Source organism: Equus caballus, chromosome 15 (genome assembly GCF_041296265.1).
Source record: "Equus caballus isolate H_3958 breed thoroughbred chromosome 15, TB-T2T, whole genome shotgun sequence".
Lineage (NCBI taxonomy): Eukaryota > Metazoa > Chordata > Mammalia > Perissodactyla > Equidae > Equus > Equus caballus.
This window is the reverse complement of record NC_091698.1, coordinates 29,224,526-29,244,163: the sequence shown is the minus strand read 5'-3', so window position 1 is coordinate 29,244,163 and position 19,638 is coordinate 29,224,526. Positions and strand designations below refer to the sequence as shown.

Sequence of the window (19,638 nt, the reverse complement as noted above, 5' to 3'; positions counted from 1 at the left end):
GGGGTCAAAGGGACTCAAATTCAGGTCCCATGAGGACCCAGGGAGCTAGAATCAGAGATTCTTAAGCTGGAAGGAGAGGCTTTTTGAGTGGTGAGGTGTCAAAGCAGCTTTCAAATAGTGACCGAGTTCTCCCCTGGACGCAGGTCAGGCCGGAACCAGAACCAGTGAGAATTTCCCAGCGGCGCATTTCCCTTCTGCCCGTAAGGTCAGGGAAGCACCAGAGCTGGACAACAAGGGCACTGACTCGCAGGTTCGAACGAGTCCCAGCCGTTGGGAGGATTTAAGCAGAGGGTGGACAGCAGTGCACAGGGATGCTCTGAAGGTGACTCATGCCAGTGGGGAAGGGTAGGGAGACTGGCCAGGGCCCCAGAGTCCTTCTGGCGCTAATGACGTCATAGTGAGGCTATGAGATGTGTATTACACACAGATGTGCACAGCGCTGGCAGACACTGTGACGAACACAAATGTGAACGACAGTAAGAGCCCTCCCTTCCAGGGCCTTAGCATCCAGCAGGGAGACGCAATCCACCCACATGGGATGGAACAAGGGAGAAGGAAGGTGCAAGTGGTTACACATCTGAGAGAGGAGATCCGGACCTGCCAATGCGGCAAGACTGAACTCACTTGACAATGAGGATGACGACCACGATGTGGAACCCGACGAAGTACAACTTTGCCGCCTGGTGAGTCACGAGGGCAAAGCCGCCTGCAAGGAGTACGAAGCTAAGGAATGAAACCTTCAAGAAACTGGGTGGGTGCCCTGAGCTCAGGGACGCCAAGACGTAATCCTCTCCCGGCAGTTACTCTCGGCATCCCACCGCCCACCCCAGAGAGCAGGCAGCCCCTCCGTGAGTCAGACGCCTCCCCAGAAAGGATATCGTGCCACTGGTTAACCACCGTGAGCTCCATCAGCAAGATGAAGGCGGAGGCGAGGTCGTTGAAGTTGTTCTTACAGTACCTGTTCCGGGCAAAGGCCGAGTCCTTCAAGGCTGGGTTCCCACACACCAGGGCATCGGGAGCGGTGAAATTCGGGTCGAAGAACTGGACTTTGCTGTGGAAGGCTTCCATCCCGATGATAGCAAACACATAGTAGACCACCTAGGATGGCACTGGTCATCAGTGGGCACTTGGAGCTGCAGTCAAGGGGCAAGGAGCACGCAGGAGAGGGGGGCACTGGACACACTGGTCGGCCCTGTGCCAAGGGCCCAGGAGAAAGGGCAGCTACTCTTACTCCAAGAAGGATGGCTGCCCTCCCCAACCAAGAGTTCCACAGCGTCAGGAAAAGGGTCGGGAGGGGTTGGCCGATTGGCCAGTCTGCTGGAGAAGCCTGAGCTGTCCGGGGAGGGATGGAGGCCACGGCCAGCGGGACCACACCTTGACCTCTCCTGGGCTCCACGGACAAAGGCAAAAACGAAGCTGCTCACAAGTTAGTGTGTTAAATACTCAATAAATAATAGTTAGTCCTCTAGGGACAAAAAATAATCAAATTGGATCCTTACTTTGTTTTTTATATTAAAATAAATTCCAAAGGCACCAAAGAGTTAAATGTAAAAAATAAACCATAAAAGAACTAGAAAAAAAATGAGTAGAAAAAGGCCTTCCTAAGCATGACATAAAACCTAGACACTATAAAATAAAATAAAATATTGACAAATATGACTGTATAATTAATTTAAACTTTCATACAGGCAGAAAAATACAGCAAAAGGCCTTCATGTATAACAAAACAAGTGACAGATAAGGAAAAGCAATTACTCTGCATGCAACTTACCAAGGACCTATTTCTTTAATAGACAAAACATTCCTGAGAGTCATATAAAAATAAAACGAATGGAAGGATGGACCGCAAATATGAACAGGCTGTTCATGGAAAAATAAGCACAAGTAATCAAAACACACAGAAAAGACACTCAGTCTCGTGAATATCTAAGGAAATCCATGTCAAAACAACACAGTGCCATTTTCTCACTCATCAGATTGGAAAATACGGAAATGTTTAATAAACCCCAGATGTGAGGGGTGAAGAGGAACAGAGGCTGTCACACAGTGTCGTTGGAATATATGGGGAGCACATCTTTGGAAGGCAACTTGCCGCCATCGATCCAAATTTTGAACACATTTACCTTTGGACCCGGCAGTTCCACTTCTAGGAACACACCCCATAGATACACTCACAGAAGCATACAAAGATACATATGCAAGAATGGTCGTCACCACATCATTTGTGACGCGAAAAGGTGGAAGCACCCAGTGGTCCGTCAGTAGAGGGGCTGGGCAGACGCGTCCTGGAGTCTTCCCTCGGTAGGACACTTTATCGTAGCAGAGCTTACATGGATGCACGTGTCCTCCAGGACACAGAACAAAGATATTAGATAGAAGAAAGTTGTGCAGCATTTTGTGCGGATTATCCCATTTGACACCACAATAAAATGGATATGTACACACCTGGATATAATGTACTTGTTGTATGCATAGCAATATTCAGGAAGAGTAACAAGAAAGTCTTAACAATATTTGCCTCTGGGAAACAGGCATGTGGGGGACGGGAACGGGTGACCTGCAATCTACCTTTCATTCTTCAGTACTAATTGAATTTTTTACCGTTCTAACAGAAAAGATAAATAAGATCCCTAAAGCCGAGTGTTCACCAAGATTCGAGCTCCCTCATCTATAGTGCGGAATCACTCCTGAGCAGGAGGCCCCAGCGCCTTGCAGCCTCGTGTGGCTACATGCATACCATTGGGGACCTCAAGGAGCTGGCGGGCTTTCTCTGTGAGCAGAACAAAGAAGGATCTGAACCCCGGGGGGCAGAGCCTCGAGCTGGAAGGAGCCTACATTCCCCAGAACCTTCTGCTAGCTAGAAATGCCCACCTGGACCGTGGGTGAGAAAGAAGCTATGACGGTGTTAACCCACTGAAGTTTTGGTGTTGGTTACAGCAGACAGTGTACCTTCACGGATACACACCCGATGTTTCCACACGCTTGACATTTCTACAAATGGCTACTAGAAACCAATGCATCTCCTTCACTTACCTCCTTCTCTTTCCCTCACGTAAAATAAGGCTTCCTGAGAGTTGCCAGGAATGAACCTCTTACTGTTAATTTCAGGTTAAACAGTAATGAGAGCAGCCACTCACCAAGACAAGTCCGCCAAACGTCAGCATCGCTGGGCCGATGTTAATTAAGGTGGTCACAATAACCCGGAATCTAGGATGGAACAGTTTCCGACACTAGGCAAAGGGAAGACGTGAAGCTGACACCACACGAGCCTGTTTCCTTTAAGACCCTTCCCTCGGCCTGGCTCTGCTTTCAATGCTCTCAGCAATCTGCCTGTACAGTTTGTGGGAATCAGTCCACCTACCCAGCTGAGGCAGGAGGAGTTGTCCCAGAGCAAAGCAAGGCAGGTTTGCAAACACAAGCAAGGTGCTCCCAGAGAACCTCCCTGGTAGACACAGTGGGGCGGTGAGGCCAGAAAGCCATGTAGCCTCATCTGCTTAGCCCGCCCAGCCCCCACTTTTTCCTCCCCCAGATCCAGCCTGTTTGAAGGCTGCCCTGGAGGCTGAGGGTGACAACGGAACACTTTCTGGGGGCATAGCTCAGTCCCAGCCTACGGAAAACAGGGTGGGGTTTATCTGAGCTTTGGGGTCAGACTCCCGAGTTTGTGTGCTGGTTCTGCCGCTTTCTAGCTGTGCAACATTGGAAGAGTCACTTAACCTCTCTGAGCTTCACCATCATCACCTGTGAACTAGGGATAATAAAAGCCGCTCTATCAAGGGTTGTAGAGGATTTAACAAGGCAGCGGTTAGCACTCTCAGTAAGTGTTAGCTGCCAGTATGACCACCGTATTCAGTCACCAGGCCCCACGTATAGTTAAGGGGCCAGGTCACAGGGATGAAAACGAGGACAGAATTCCTGCCCTCAGGGAGCTGCCACACAAGGCTCTTCACCATCTTCACGGCCTTCCCTCCCTCCCCTACTGCCCCCAGAGAACCCAGGTCCTCTAGACGAGCTACGAGCTACGTTCTGGGTTCACAGTGGGGCGTGTTTCTAGTTCGCAGGCAGGCTGGTTTCCACCAGGCCCCAGTGTCGCTCCATCTTTACCTCTCAATGCTGACAATGACCCTTAAGAGCCGGAGAATTCGCAATATCAAGACGATATCCAGTATCTGCTGACTGCTGTATTTTCTTGCTGCAAAAAGAACACACTCAGCTAACATTCCACTTTCTGAGCGCCTCTGGCTTGTCCCCTTTATTCCACGAGGCCGGGGACCCTGTGGGTCCTGGGGAAGGATGCAGCTTCACGTCAGGAACAGAACGATGGCTCTGAGCAATGAAGGAGCGAGTGCTGCCTCGAGTCGCTAACTCCCCCAGCACATCAAAGCCGGGCGAGTGTGGACCTGAGCGTGTCCTCCCGCCCCTGGAGCAAGGCATCGTGAGTGTGCATGGAGGTGTAGACTAGATAATCCACCTGCTGTCTATAGGAAGGGGTGTGCGTGGTTGGGTGGTGTATGCGGTGGAGCTGGAGGAGGGTAAAAGAGAAAAGGGTGCTGGGCAGGGGACGACGCAGACTTCCTGCTGTGGCTGGACCCCGTGGGGGCCAAGACGGGCAGAGGGCCAAAGGTGTGGAGGTTAGCCCTGAGGCTGAGGGCGGTTTGGGAGAGGGGTGACCAGGTGAGTAGTCGGTGTGACGGACGCCTACAAATGAAATCTCTAGTAGACAGCTGAACACAAGCGAAGCACCATCCCTCTCCAGAGCACGTAACACTTTTACTAATTCTCTGGTGCCCCCATTGCCTCACCCCAAACACCTTAATGGTGCACAGTGGACGTTGAGCAAAGACTACTGACTGGATACACGACCCCGGGAGGTGGAGATGCTGAGAGCCGGCAACACTGACCTGACTGAATGGTGGTGTTGGCCACTGTGGCCACCAGGGCTGCGATGATGATCAGCACATCAAACCTAACAACACAGAGGCAAAGTGGGTCAAGACTCAAGGGAAACGCCTGTCACGCTCCGGACACAAAAAACTGTGTCCAGTATCTGATGCAAAGCAATGATCCAGCCATAAAACTGACTTCCATAATTTTTAGGGCAGTGGATATGAAGCAAGAAACACTACGTTTGAACAATCCAATGATACCTCAGTGACTGACCCAACAAAGCATCCAGTGGAATTTGCAGGAATCAGCTCGTTCATGTCACTCTGTCTTCCAAAGTAACTCTATACTTGTAAGAATACCTTGACATATTTTCAGAATACACCATCTTTCCTGGTATTAATCTTTTTTGGTATTAATTTTACTAAAAGCATTGTCACTTTGTAATTAAAGAGGAAATTCATCACACTGTTACTTTTCTTCCTGATAATGGTGCAAAAGGACAAACATTGGACAACACTCACCAGTCCCCTTTTGGCCACACACACATCCTAGCGAGTCCCCTGGCACTGAGAGCAGTGATCACAGAGATGCAACCCTGCCAAGCTGTGCACTACCTAAATCAGGCCTGTGCCTTGTATCTTTGTGTCCCACAAGGCCTGGCACACAGTGGCACTCAAGATGGATGGGCTGGTTTGCAGCATGAGAGCGACATTTGAGACTAGGGGGTACGTAGCATGGAGTAGAAAAGGCCACAGGGAGATACATCCAGCCCAGAAAAGGCTTGCTAACAGTCCTCATTGTCCAGCCACGCAGGCCAACGGTTCCGATAACAAGACCAGGGAGCGACTGGGGCAGCTTTGGAAGGAATTGCCTCATTGGGTACCATGTTCTAAGATCTCTTTCAAATCCGAGATGCCGTGATCTGCGATTCTAATTTTAGCGAGTCCGTTCAAACCGACACCATGAATAACAGCCTTCACTGGACTAGATGTTCCCCGCCCCCGAGATTTCATTACAAGAGGCCTGAAAACAAGGCAGATGGAGCTTGGAAAATTACAATCATATTAGCCACATTGTGACAGGAAGCCCCCTTCTCTCTGCCCATGGCCTCATCCCCCCTCCCCAGAACATGAATGCTTACCAGTTCCAGAACTGCCTCCTTCCGAAGTAGGATCTGGGCTCATACGTGTACAGTTTCAGGAGAATCTCAATGATATAGAGAGAAAGGAAAAGCCATTCTGCATAGGAGATGAAGGGGTTTCTCTCATCCAGGGCAATGAATATGGCATTGACTAGAATGATGACATCATAAACCCAGACAAAAACCCTGGCATCAGGGAAAAAAGAAGAAATCCTGTCGTCATGCGTTTCGGTGAAAGGATCATGTTCAGAGCTCTACCAGGCCTGCTTCATTGCCCAGCAAGGGGACCGAATATGAGACCCCCCCAACCCCCACCCCAAACACACACACACACACACACAGTCCTCATCTAAGGTAAGGTTCCAGCACGACCAGGCCCTAAAATTCACCTGCTTCCCACTGATATTGGCGCAGCCCTTCCCGCCAAGGAGAAAATGAAGACATTTCAAAGAAATTGAAGAGGGGGCGGATAGAGGCGTGGTTTTCCCAGGTTCCCCTCTGGGGGCATATTACCTGGATCAGATGAAAGCTTCGGCAGAATCGAAGGTTAAGGAGAGGTTTAGGGTGTAATGAGATCATTACACCTCTACTCCTTAGGAAATTAACATCCTTAACCAAGAAGGCTTCTGAAAACCTCTTTACCCCTAATGCACACAAGCCTTCCAGGGGGCTGGCATGTCCATCTTCCTCACCAAGTTTGGGATAAAAATGCGTGAAAATGTATGGTAGCTGGGCTCTGACTCAACTTTTCAATTACAGAGCAGGGTGCCCTGCTCAGGCACCCGTCCCTGTGCTGCAGGGAATCCTGGGTAAACCCTGGGCGTGGCCAGGGGAAGACAGAGGAGGCGCTCCTCCTTCACGGTTCTCCTCGAACGAAGCACAGACTCTAGGGTCCAGCCCTGGAAGTCACATATGGACACGCAAACATCCACCACATGACACTCACCAGCAGTTCAATGTTGGGATTAAGAAAGGAGCCTCTGCATAAAGAACTGATAAATATAAAGTACGGGCAGCTAGAAAGGACATTCACCTACATCACAGGCCGAGCTACTGTCAAGGACTTCTGAACCATTCACTTTTATGAAACATCAAGTTCAAAGAAAGCAAGAGGATGAGCCTCTGATGATTGGGTATTCCAGGAGATCCATATTAAAAATAAGATCTCCATGACCTACAACTAGTATATACAACTACATTTTGGGGGTTTTGGGGAGAAGAAGGAGAAAAAAACAGATTGGCAACAGATGTTAGCTCAGGTGCCAATCTTTAAAAAGAAAAAAAAAAAGATCTCCAACCAGGATAAATGACTCTTTCTGGAGTCCATCGCCTTGAGAATAAAAGGAGTAATTGGTCTTCTTAACAATCATTCCAGTGACTCTAACTTGTGAGTTCTGACATATACTTCACAGAGCCCAAGTGCCATATTTGATATCAACTTCCTAATGACTCCGATGGGACTGGAACCTTCCGAATTCAGAGACTGATCAGCTTCTGGCTCAGCACATCTGTTCCGTGGCCCTTGAGCATCTTAGGAAACAGTGCAGAAGGAAGCATACCTAGAAGCCTGTCCCTTTGGCTAAGGCCAAACACCTCATGTACAGAATCCTCTCCCTGCCTCCCTGGGAACCCAAAGCACCAAGCAGAGGGATGATTTACAGCTTCACTGATGAAACATCTTCAGTCCAGACAGCATGAACAGATCCCTCAATTTTTAAAGCAACTTCAGAGAAAACTGGCCCCATCTCACTTGCCTGTGCCGAACCATCCTCTGGACCAAGAGGCTTGCAGACGACTGGTATACCCGAGGCATCCAAGCTTCCAATGGGTGTCTCTTGATGTTGATGGTGACTACCTGGATGTTGAGGAGGTCGGCCAAGCGTAGAAAGTTCATTTTGTCTGCAATGAAAAAACGACCCCAAAACACATGGCCACTGGTGAAACTAAGGTCCAAAGGATGAAGGCAAGTCCGCACAGACTCTTGGATCTGCATTTCATGGTGAAGATCGGAAGCCTCAAAGGATGGAGGCCCAAGGCCAAAGAGCCAGAGAGCGGCAAAGCTTCCCACCTGTCCTCACTCAGACCCTCAGCCAACCCAAGGCCCCCAACCCAAGGCAGCCAACCTAAGTCAGCCAACCCAAGGCAGCCAAGCTAAGTGCGTGATTTTGCTAGTTCACAACTGCCACTATCTCATTCCCAACCTTCTACGCTGCTGTCCTCCTCATCGGGCCATCACTGCTTTCAGTATCTGCCTGACCTACTTTTCCCACTTCCCCTTCCTCTCCACAAGGTAGGTGTAATCCATACCCTTCCCCTTGAGCCCCTACCCCCTCTTCTGCCCACCCTCCCCCTCTGCCTCTTCACAAGACTCACTCAAACCCACAGCTTCCACAAGTTGGCCCAGCTCCCCAGGCCAAATACAGTGGAGGCTTTCTTGACCAGCTTGGACCCACTCAACTGCTAAGTCAGTGCTCTCCAGACCCACTGAATGCCCAGGGCCAGCAGGCTATTCTCCATCACCTCACACACCTCTCCCCAACCAGGCTGGTTGGGAGCTGACCACGAGTCAACTGGTCACAAAAAATATCACACCAATGGATGAAATCAGAAGATGCAAAGTGTCGCTGCTTCTTTGAAAACTAAGTTGGGTGCTTTCGAAAACCTAAAGAAAGTTGCTGCAATAAATGGCAGGTGCACATCAGGTACACTTGAGACAGCTGTCAAAGACTGGGGCAGGGAGTTAAGTCCTAGAAGCTTCCCAGTTAGTGGGCCTGGCAGATGTCCAGGTCTCCACTGCAGTTTTCAGAAGTAAATGACAAAGAACCACGGTTCTACAGGTGCCACCACAGTGTGTTTTATGCAAGAAAGACGTTGTGGAACTGCCATCCACTGACACCCAGGCAGAGAAGAGGCCTCAGCCCTGTCAGAAGTGTGGCCTCATCTGAGTGAGGAGCCTGAACCAGACAGAGCCTTAGTGATATTAAACATCCATGTTGCTATTTTCCCTAAGAGTTGTATGGTTCTAGAGCATGAAAGAACATGAGTCCATCAAGTTGTATGAAAAAGACACTTAGCTATCTTAGGATACCTAAGTTCCTGGGCTTTGGAGTTAGAAGGAAAATACACAGACATGGCTCAATAGCTAAAGACATGTAAAACCACTCAGGTGGAAGTGCAGCCACGGAGAATTAGGTGACATGATAACTTGGACCCAGGGACCCGGGTTACGCAAGCCCCACCATTGGAGGTTAGGGAGACACTGATGTGACAACCATAAATAGTGTTCAGAGTGATCTACTGACAGGAATCCAGCCAAAACCTCGGTCATTAAATAACCTCGGCCAACAGAGAACCCACCAGTCTCACTGGGTTGAGATGTCAATCTCTTACTTCAGAAGAGTCGACAGAACAAGAAAGGACAAAGAGAATCAAAACCATAGGAATTTTGTGTTAAGAAGGGATTTGTACCCATCTGATATTTTATGTTGGAGATCAGAGTCCACCACCTTTTTCTGTAAAGGGCCAGAGAATAAGCACATTAGGTTTTCTAGGCCACATGGTCTCCACTTCAACTACCCACTGCAGCTGTTACAGCATGAAAGCAGCCATAACCGACACATAAATGAAGGAAGACAGCTGTGTTCCAGGCAAACTTCATTTACGAAAACAGGCCGTGGGCCCCATTTAGCCTGTGGACCAGTCTCCCAACCCTCTTTGTAGATACTTTACTTGTTCCATATTCTCTTTGTGATTAATTCTATTCAGCCCCTTTCTTTCCATATTTGTAAGTTTTATGTTTCTCAGTTTTACGGTAGATTTCAGTTTTAACACTTTTGGCGCTAACAGAATGCCAGTGTTCAGCCTTGGAAACCCCAAATGCTGATAACTGCTGATCAAGGGGAAAAGTGCCGATGTTCACAGAAGTATTGCCATCTCTTGCCTGTGCAGCGTGGAGACCATTGGGAAACATGTAATTCTGTTTGACTTCCTGTTATTAAAACTGTCTTTGAAAGTGTCAGCTGAACAAAGGAGTCTTGTGGACACCCAGGCATCAGAAATCACTGCTGTGTAGAAAGTAAGAGAACAAGAGTCATGCATTGCTTAAGGAGGGGGATACGTTCTGAGAAATGTGCTGTTAGGCGATTTCATCATTGTGTGAACATCATAGAGTGCACTTACACAACCCTAGATGGTATGGCCTACTACACGGCTAGGCTCTATGGTACTGATGCTATGGGACCGCCATCGTGCATGTGGTTCATCGTTGACTGAAACATCGTTATGCGGTGGCCGACTGTACACACGTGTGAGTTTTGTCAGTGTTGTCATCTTGCGGCTTTGGAGCCTTAGGCCTGCTGGACTCACATCTGTGTGAGTGGGAAACTCTGCAGCCGATGAACGAGAACCACGGCAGCTCTGTCTTCCCAGAGCCAATGCATAAGTTTGAGATTTTGATAAACTGAGAAGATTAACAACACTCGCGTTTCGCAGGTTAGTTGTGTGGCAGATGGGGGAAGGTCAACTTGGCACAGAAGAGAGCTCTAGAGAAGGGCAACAACCTATGGGCAGAACCAGCAAAACAGGAGTTGAGGGCTCAACTGGGGCCCCTCAAAATTCACATGTTGAAGTCCCAACCCCCAGGACCTCCGAGTGTGACTGTATTTGGAGACGGGGCCTCTAAAGAAGAGATGAAGTTGCAGTGAGGCCATGAGGGCGAGCTCCAATCCAATGTGCCTGGTGTCTTTATAAGAGGAGGAGGTGAGGGCACAGCCACATACAGAGGGAAGACGCGGTGACGACACAGGAGAAGACAAGCATCTACAAGCCAAGGAGAGAGGCCGACCCTGCCAACACCTTGATCCCAGACTTCTAGCCTCCAGAACGGAGGGAGAATACACTTCTGCTGTTGAAGACCCTAGTGTGTGGTACCCTGCCGTGGCAGCCCTGGAGCACTAATATAACAGGGAACAATTTCTCAAGGAATTGTTAATTTAATCATTTTAAGGTGAATACTATCCATTCCTTACATTCCGAGTAGTGACTTGCAGATTCTCCCCAAAGTAAGAAATCAAGGAAAAATTCTTTACGCTTCAAATGTGCTGCCCCTCAAAAAATAAACCAGACAACCAAAAACACTCACCAGGGTGAAGAAAATAAGGAAGGTCAAGCTCAATGATCACCATTTTTTCTTTAAAAAAAATCTGCAACAAACTCTTAGCTTGCACAAATGTATTAAAAATGCTAAACAAATTAAGTATCATGTGAACTAGGTCTTAGAATGATTTTCTCCAGATAAAACCTTGAATTAACAAGTTGGTTTATAAACTTGGCCCCCACAAGTATAAAATATGTAAAACAACAAAATACTAATTTAAATAGTATTTCTATAATTTCTTAAAATCAAATGGAAACCAGGGAATTCTAACTTTGGTTAATGTTCTTAGTGTCTCTACCGAGTTAAAAAAAATAAAGAAAAGATATGCAAATTAACAGGCCAGCAATTATTAGTTGCAAAAAGGCTATTAGGGGAAAAAACAAGCTTTCATTATTTTTTTCAGTAAAAACATACATTTTAAAGATTTGGTTACAAATTTACAATCTGAAGACTTTTGACAAAAAAATTAAAATGTGATAAAATGACTTGATAAATCAAATTAAAATAATTTAAAATTTTAATCCGAATTTATTTAGGAAAAGTAATAAATTGTTTTGTGATTTAAGGTTTAAAACGTGGCTTCGTGTCTTTTTCCTGACTTTATCCAGTGTAAATACAAGTGCAAATACGGCATGTTAGTGCATGCAAATTTTTTTTCTCCAAAGAGGCTAAAATGGCTGGAACTCCTCATATTCCTCCCCCTTATCTGACGGGTCATTCGGCATCATGATCTCAGCGAACATTTAGGTGTCCACAAACTAAACATGGATTAGAACCATGTGACATGATTTAAACTGTGCTGTGATTTAAAAACTTGTGTATTTATCAATTGGCTTTTGTAAATCCCAAATGATATTGTAAATTACAAGGCCTTACAGACTTACTCCCTTAAATTATGTGGATACAGCGTTTAGAGTTTTATACTTCTCTCACAAGTCCTTAGTGCCAAGAGTGAGTCAACTACCTATGGTTCCTCAAATGTATTTTCTCGAAGTACTAATTGAGATCGGGGCACTGCACTAATGAATATTGAGATAAATAGTCAATAATCTGTGTTTACCTAAAGACTTGCCAAGAAATTAAAATGCTATGCCCCATGTATAAATATTTTTGTCCTTCATGATACCAAAATTAAAATATTATATAACAATTGTCTTATATCACACTATAAAATCAATTATGTTAAGAAGTAGAGTTTTCAAGCTATAAACCATATTGCCATTGCAGCATACCGATTGGCATGACTATACTCGTATGTGTCTATAACGAAGTACACTAACGTTAATAGAGAAAAGCTCAGAACAGGCCCATCGTGGGCTTCACGGGAGGGACGGAAGGTTGGTCTTTGGCATCTCTGCATTCTGCCCAGGGAGCTGCAATTGCAGCCTCACCCAAGCAGATGCCCACATTTCTCACAAGTGTGCAACACTTACACCGATTTTCATTCTCTCTTGGATGATCGTGGACCACTGTAAAGACATGAGGTCTCCCCCCACTGCAGGAAGTAAAATGTCGACCACTCCACGCTTCCTCTGAGCTGTAGCCATTCTGACCAGCATGACCACGTTCTATGGCACAGCCAGGGCTTCAGCCAGGCTGCAGTCTAGGCTCCCTTTGTCACTGACCAGCCTCCTCTGGTAACTCGTGCAGATGTCACCCTGTCCAGGGCCGCAGCCCACACTCAGAGAAGAACCTGTGCAGACAGGCAGGCGTCTTTTGTACCCAGATCTTTGTGGGCACTCTCCAGAGGTACCACGGAATGGTACACCCGAATGGTACACATGGGGCCAGAAGAACTCAGCTGCGTTCGGTGTGCTTCATAATTATCCTACACAGCTGACCAACGTGGTGAGAGCCGCCCTGTTTGTCAGCCCAGAACAGGGGAGAGGCTGTCGAGACGACGAAAGCAGTGCATCCTCCCACTTGGGAAACAAGCGTCGACAGTTAGACTGACCTTACAAACGGAGAAACGCTGTTCATGTGAGTATGTCCTGGTGACCAAGTGCATCTTCTCTGGAGGACCAGGAGAGACCCGTGTGAAGGCCTCCCTCACCACGCCTCACAGACCAGGACTCCTAAGAGCCCCCATCCCTGGGTCTGCAAAACCTCACCTTTCAATAGCCATCCAGGAATTCACTTTACAGAAGGACTTGCAAAGAAAGTTCATAAAGCCCTAAAGCTTCATCAGTATCTTCGGAGTCTCAACCACCCGGAAGCAGCAGAGGTGCGAGCTGACTCATCAAAGGGGCATTCTCAAAGACAGAGGGCCTGAAGTTGGGCCAGTTCTTGGAGTGGGAGATCCGGGGGCCTGGCCCCCCGGCCCCCTCTAAGTACTAGCGCAGGGCTCCTCAAAGGGCAGTTCCCGGGCCACTGTGGCCTGTCCTGTGTTCCCCTCCCTCCATGAGATAAGTCTGAAAATTTAGAAACTTGCAGGACAATTGACAGGATCATTTCATGTCCACTGACTCTCATAATGAAAAATCGGGACCTGGAGTTTATGCATCTTATTTCCTTTTTCTGCTTATTCACTGTTGCTGTATTTTACCAAAGTATCGGTCCATAACAGGCTGGGTACTAAATGGCTTCACTGTCACAGCTGGTGAAGCACCGCGCTCAAGGGCTACCTGCCAGCCGCCAGGCGCCCTGCCCCCACCATGAGCAGAGCCCTCCCCCTGACATGCTGGCTGGCACAGCGACTCCCTGCGCATCCGCCGCAGGGCACCAAAGCAACCTGTCCAGGGCCTGAGAAGCCTGGCTCCCGACCAGACACTGGGAGCCATGACATCAAGCCGGTGGCTGAAGGGATGCGCTCAGGGCCCCCTAGAGGGCACCTGTCAAATCCTGCTGACTTAGGCGGGCAAAGCCTTCGCCCACCTGGATCCAAAACTCTCCTTGGAAGACGTGGGTACCACCCACTCACAGGGTCTTGCTATACATTTCTCTTTTCCCCCTGGACACTGGATTGACTTCTCACGTAAGTTCCGGAGGATGAATCACTGTCATTCCTTTCTTCTCACATGTGCATGGAGTCCTAACAAAACCTCTGGCTCTGCTGGATGAGTTTGAGAGTCTTTGCCTCATGTAAGTTTACATCCTATCACACCTACCATTCCACTTTGGTGTGTCTCCATCTAGACTTTTCTTGCAACTGGTAAAATGAGGGTGTTTGGGACATATTTCAGTCACCTCACATCTTTCTACATTGCTACCTCATCTTCACAGTCATTTTCTTTCTTTTTCTTTTTCTTTCTTTCTTTTTTTTTTTTTTTGGTGAGGAAGATTGGGCCTGAGCTAACACCTATTGCCAATCTTCCTCTTTTTGCTTGAGGACGATTGGCCCTGAGCTAACATCTGTTACCAATCTGCCTCTTTTTGCTTGAGGAAGATTGTCCCTGAACTAGCACCTGTGCCAATCTTCCTCTATTTTGTATGTGGGATGCCACCACAGTATGGCTTGATGAGTGGTATGTAGGTCCATACCCAGGATCTGAGCTCACAAAACCCAGGCCGCTGAAGCAGTGGATGTGAACTTAACCACTACACCACCAGACCAGCCCCTACAGTCATTTTTAATGTCACCAAAATTTCCCATTAAGTGACTATCAGAATCTGGGGCAGTTTAACACAATGATAGAAAGCACGGGCCCTGGAGTCAGATGGCTTGTACCAATACTTTGCAGCTGAGAGGCCTTCACAAACTACTCAACCTCTCTGAGTCTCAGTTTCCATAGTGACAAATGTGGCTAACAAATCCCCCCCCACTTCAGTGAGTCTGGGGAAGGACCACATAGACACAGTGCATGGAAAGCAATCACAGCAAGGCCTCACACGTGAAGAGCCTGCCACACGTATTAAGCGTTGTTAATAACAACTATCAACCACTAACACATACATTTTAAGTTACTTTTAACTTTTTACTTTCAAATGCTGAATGCAATTTAGATGTTTATTTATATAGCTCTTTTCCATACTTTAGATGACCTCCATGAAACAAAATCCCAGAGGCCAGCCCTGTGGCACAGTGGTTAAGTTTGGCACACTCCACTTTGGTGGCCCGGGTTCATGGGTTTGGATCCTGGGTGCAAACCTACACCACTCATCAGCCACACTGTGGCAGTGACCCATATATAAAGTGGAGGATGACTGGCACAGATATTAGCTCAGGGCCAATCTTCCTCAAGCAAAAAAAGAGGAAGATTGGCAACAGATGTTAGCTCAACAGAATCCCGGAGTGAATGACCGTGTTACAAGGTAAGGGCTTTTGGATGGCTCATTACACGCTGACAAACACACACGGGGACAGCCCTGTGAGAGCACAGCGTGAGGACCCTAATTCCACTGTATTCTGGCCAGCAGGGAGTGTCCATATGCATTTTTATTTGCAAATTAAAAAAAATAAAGAACAATAGTGCCGCTTCACCCATCCCTTTAGAAGACCCCTGCTACTGAACACCCAGGGAAGAACAGTCGAGGCCAAGGCTTCTTACCCACGTGCCCCTTCTGTCCCTCGTCGGAGACCCTCAAGAGGAGCTCCAGGTGGGAACTGCTGATGTCCGGCGCCACGACCTTGGCCAGCCGCCTCCACTGGGCCTCCTTCACCACAAACTCTGTGCCCACCTGGACTTTCAGAAGGTTGAAAGCCTCTATCATTTTGTGACGTTTCAGGTACGCCAGTTTGCGAATCTCATTCTTTAAAAAACAGAATTGTGTTTTTTAAGAGAAAGATTCAAGAAACCCTCATTTCTTGACTACACATTTCAAGGTCATCAGAGAGCCCAAGAGAAGGCACTGATGATTCCAGTACCAAGCAAGGTATAACCCCTCCCGGCTCCAGGTACGCGTAGCTAACCCGTCTGCATAAAAGAAGGCATCTTACCAAGAGCCCGTGAGGGGTAATCTGTGTGGTGAGCAACACAGCAGCAGGAGGCAGACAGGTGCCAACCCCACTCTGCCCAGGAGGAGAGAAGATTCCAGAAAGGAAGGAAATCAGGTATGCTCCTGAGAGAGAGGGAGACCAGGAGAAGGAGAGGAGAGGTCCACCATTAAGTCAACCAAGAAAGAGAAGAGGACGAGGAGGAGTGTTGGGGAAGTGAAACTTGGCTGGAAAAGGTCCGGAAAGAGGTCTGGGGCGGAAAGGACAGCTGGGGCCTGCCAGGAGCTGCCATCTGGCCTGACCACAGGGAACCTTCCAGAAGAGGGGAGCCCTCTCAGGTTATAATCTGCCACCCAGTGCCCACCTCTACTGCTCCCTGTAAGCCTGTTACCCGATATCATCGCCACCATGGCTAGACTATAAATTCTCAAAGGGCGTGGGCTGTGTCTTAATCATCTTTGACGCCTCAGAACTCTGTATGGCGCTGGGCACATAAGGCATGTGTCAGATGTGTTTGCTGACTGATCCATGTTCCAGAAGATTAATTTCTGAGGAGTGTTACTAAAAGAAACACTTCCTTGGGGGAGGAGAGGCATGACAACAGTTCTGTCCTGCAGTGAAGGAGAAGAGAGGCACAGCAGTCTCTCTGAGACAGCCTCTTTCTGCCCAGAGGGAGCAGGTCAGAAGGAGGAGGGTCTCTGGGAGGCCTGGCCTTGGGGTCAGGGCAGCTGAGGTGCCCGTGGTGCATAGACTCCTCAGGACCTGGACAGGCCAGCCACCTTCAAAGGCCAGTTTGGCCAAATCTCACACTCAGCCCCGCCACCCGCTTCTCCTCAGCAGCAAACATTTAAGTTCTCTACTTTCTACTTGCCCCCTGGTGGGCAATGAAAAATTCAAAACAGAACCAAGAGGATCAAAAAACAAAAGGCCATGTCTTCCCTTAAAGGAAAATGATCCTTTGATGAAAGGCTTCTCTGTGCACTAGTTTTACAATAGGAGAAAACAGCCAAGCAGATGCGTGCCGCTGGGTGGCAGCGCAGGGCGGGCAGGTGAGCTCGCGGAGGTATCCCGGTGGATTCGGGGCTATAAATAAAACATCCTCCGCCTTACATCCTCAGAAGCCTTTGCCCACCCAACACCTCCAGGAATTCTCAGACATAAATCAAACAGGCAGGTACCAGGGCAGACACTGTTGGCTTTAAGAAGTTTCTGCTTTTGCTGGAGGGAGAAAAGGAGGTGGAAGCTTGGAGAATAAGCCCGATCCCCAGTCATACAGAAAACGTTTCAAGGAGCCATAAGCAACCTGATGCATTAAGAGCAAGGAGCGAAGCGAGGACCTGCGATTGCCCACGATGTTCAGACACACTGTCAGACCATTGCAGAGACTGGTAAAGAACTCACTCACTCAGCAGAAGACAGTAAGACGCGAAAGAAGTCTTCAGATTCACCCAAGTGAAAAGAAAAAGGACGCTTCCAAATATTTAGCACATGCATCTGCCAGCCTCCCTGCCACTGCTCCCAGTCCAGGAGCCTGTCCTTCACCCCAGACCCCCGCTCACGAACGTTACCTTTAAGTGTTTCCTGTAATTGTTGTAGACCACGGCCAGAAAGACGGACATGAAGATGTAGGTGTTGATGATGATGTAGGTTATAAAGTACAGAGAATACCACCCGTTGAAGTCATAGGCAGGCATCCTAGAAGGAAATCATTTCTCTCTCATGGTTTCTCATACCCTAGGTCCACAGTGCAAAAAAGTTGACCTTGGGTGACATCCCATGTGGACCACCCATGTGCACCAGGCACAGGAAAACATTCTGTCACTCTAACTCTCCCCCATATGGTGTGATGGGGCCTCAAAGCCATCACCATCCCTAATGCTCAACGGCTCGCTCCAAACTTGCCTTCAGAACTTCTTAGAGCCTTATCAGGGTGCCCACCTTCTAAGCAGGCAGGACCTTGGAGATCCCCCATTACCACCCCCTCCCTTCACAGTGAGAAAATTGAGGCCAAGAAAGGAGAGCAACTTGCACAGAATTACAGAGGGAATCTGAAGGACGGCTTGAGTCTATACCCAAGACTCTGCAGGGACCCCAGACTGCCTTGCTGGTGAGCCAGATAATTTTCTTTCCACTTTGGGACAATGAGAATGGAAAGGGCACCATTAATAACTGCACCAGACAAGAGGCCTAAATCAGGATGCATGCTCAGTGCACCTATAACAGAAACTAGATTTCGTACAGGAGGGGACGTTGGGGCTGCTGGCACAGCAGGTAGCCCAGGGTCTGAAGGAGAGACCCCAGAGAACACAAGGAGGGCCAGGAACTTCACCTTGCTGACGTTTGCCAGAGGCAGGCCCTGCTAGTGTCAGGCGACAGCTGCTTTTAAGAAAGTGAACTCTGTTTTGGGAACAGCTGTCCATGCACCTGCACTGGGGATGCACGTACATGACATCGGGGCTGTTTGCCGTCGTGACCAGCACGTAGAGCTCAAACGCTATGTCCAGGATGTTCGTGAAGTAGGGCGACCCTTCCACTGTTTTAAGACCCCTAAGGAGGAACCAAAAGCACAAAGTGAAAACCCACACACACAAATACACTTTTCCCTTTCAAGAGCACTCCTGGAGTGTCTGAATGAGGATGATGGCATCCGGTGACAGATTCTGCCACCAAAAGGCTGAACCCAAACCTGGGAGAATTCACAGGCAGGAACTTCCAAAGCAGCGTGCTCACCTATCCCCAAAAAGCTTCAAGGCCATGAGGGAGAACATGAGCACACTGAAGAGAAACAGGAGAAAGACATAGAGGATATCAGGCAGTGTGTTCCGGATGCTTCGGAAAGCCCTGCGGATCTGCGGAGACAAAATTTAATTTCATTTACAAGAAATCAGCCAATTTTCTGTGAAAATGAAAGCCACGCCCTTGTGTATGCCAGAGTATATTCTTACCTGACGACTTTCGGGGAAGTTAATTAGGAACACTGGCCTTAAAGCCCTTGACCATCGAACGCTGTGGATGTTAACAGCTTCCAGGGACCCATAGACAATCAGATCGATCAGGGTCAGCTGTGAGAGACACGGGACAGGAATGTCAGGACCACGCTGCTGGGGACAGACGAAGTGATGGTGTGGATGCCTGTTCACTGGCCAGAGGGAGGGGCACAATACGTCATGTCAAAAAGCAAGTTTGATAAACAGCATAATTCCAGTTTTGTAATATGACATTAACAGCAACTGTGATTTGTGTGTTTACTACGTGCCATGGAGTATAAAAAGCATCTTCCATAATTATTCTGCTATCCTCACCACCCCTCTAAGGTGGGCACCATTCCTGGATGGAGGTGCTTGTGGCACAGACAGGGTGAGCATGTGGCCCTGTCACACAGCTAATAAGGAGCAGGACTGAGACTGAAGCCCAGGCAGTCTGACACCAGAGTCCTTGCAGTTACCCACACGGCTACATGCTCTCACACTACATCCTACTTAACTTTAACTTTTCTTGAACTTGATATATAAAAGAGGTTGTCTAGTCTAGTAAGAGAGGTGAGAATATCTAGAATATAGAAAATCCTTATTGATCCTTCTTAAT

At 48.1% G+C, this 19,638-nt stretch overlaps 1 protein-coding gene across 5 annotated transcripts in view; it reads right to left on the bottom strand.

The window, feature by feature from the left end:
- Positions 1-19,638, bottom strand: part of TPC3 (two pore channel 3) — a 38,713-nt gene that overhangs the window by 4,233 nt on the left and 14,842 nt on the right. For all 5 annotated transcript variants that reach the window (XM_023618423.2, XM_070234814.1, NM_001245905.1 and 2 more), the window contains 12 exon segments: positions 18,999-19,115; positions 18,784-18,902; positions 18,499-18,600; positions 17,622-17,748; positions 15,668-15,869; positions 7,780-7,924; positions 6,026-6,211; positions 4,899-4,963; positions 4,102-4,189; positions 3,138-3,207; positions 879-1,098; positions 625-715 (listed from right to left, as the gene is read on the bottom strand). In XM_023618423.2, the coding sequence (XP_023474191.1) occupies positions 625-715; positions 879-1,098; positions 3,138-3,207; positions 4,102-4,189; positions 4,899-4,963; positions 6,026-6,211; positions 7,780-7,924; positions 15,668-15,869; positions 17,622-17,748; positions 18,499-18,600; positions 18,784-18,902; positions 18,999-19,115 (1,532 nt within the window).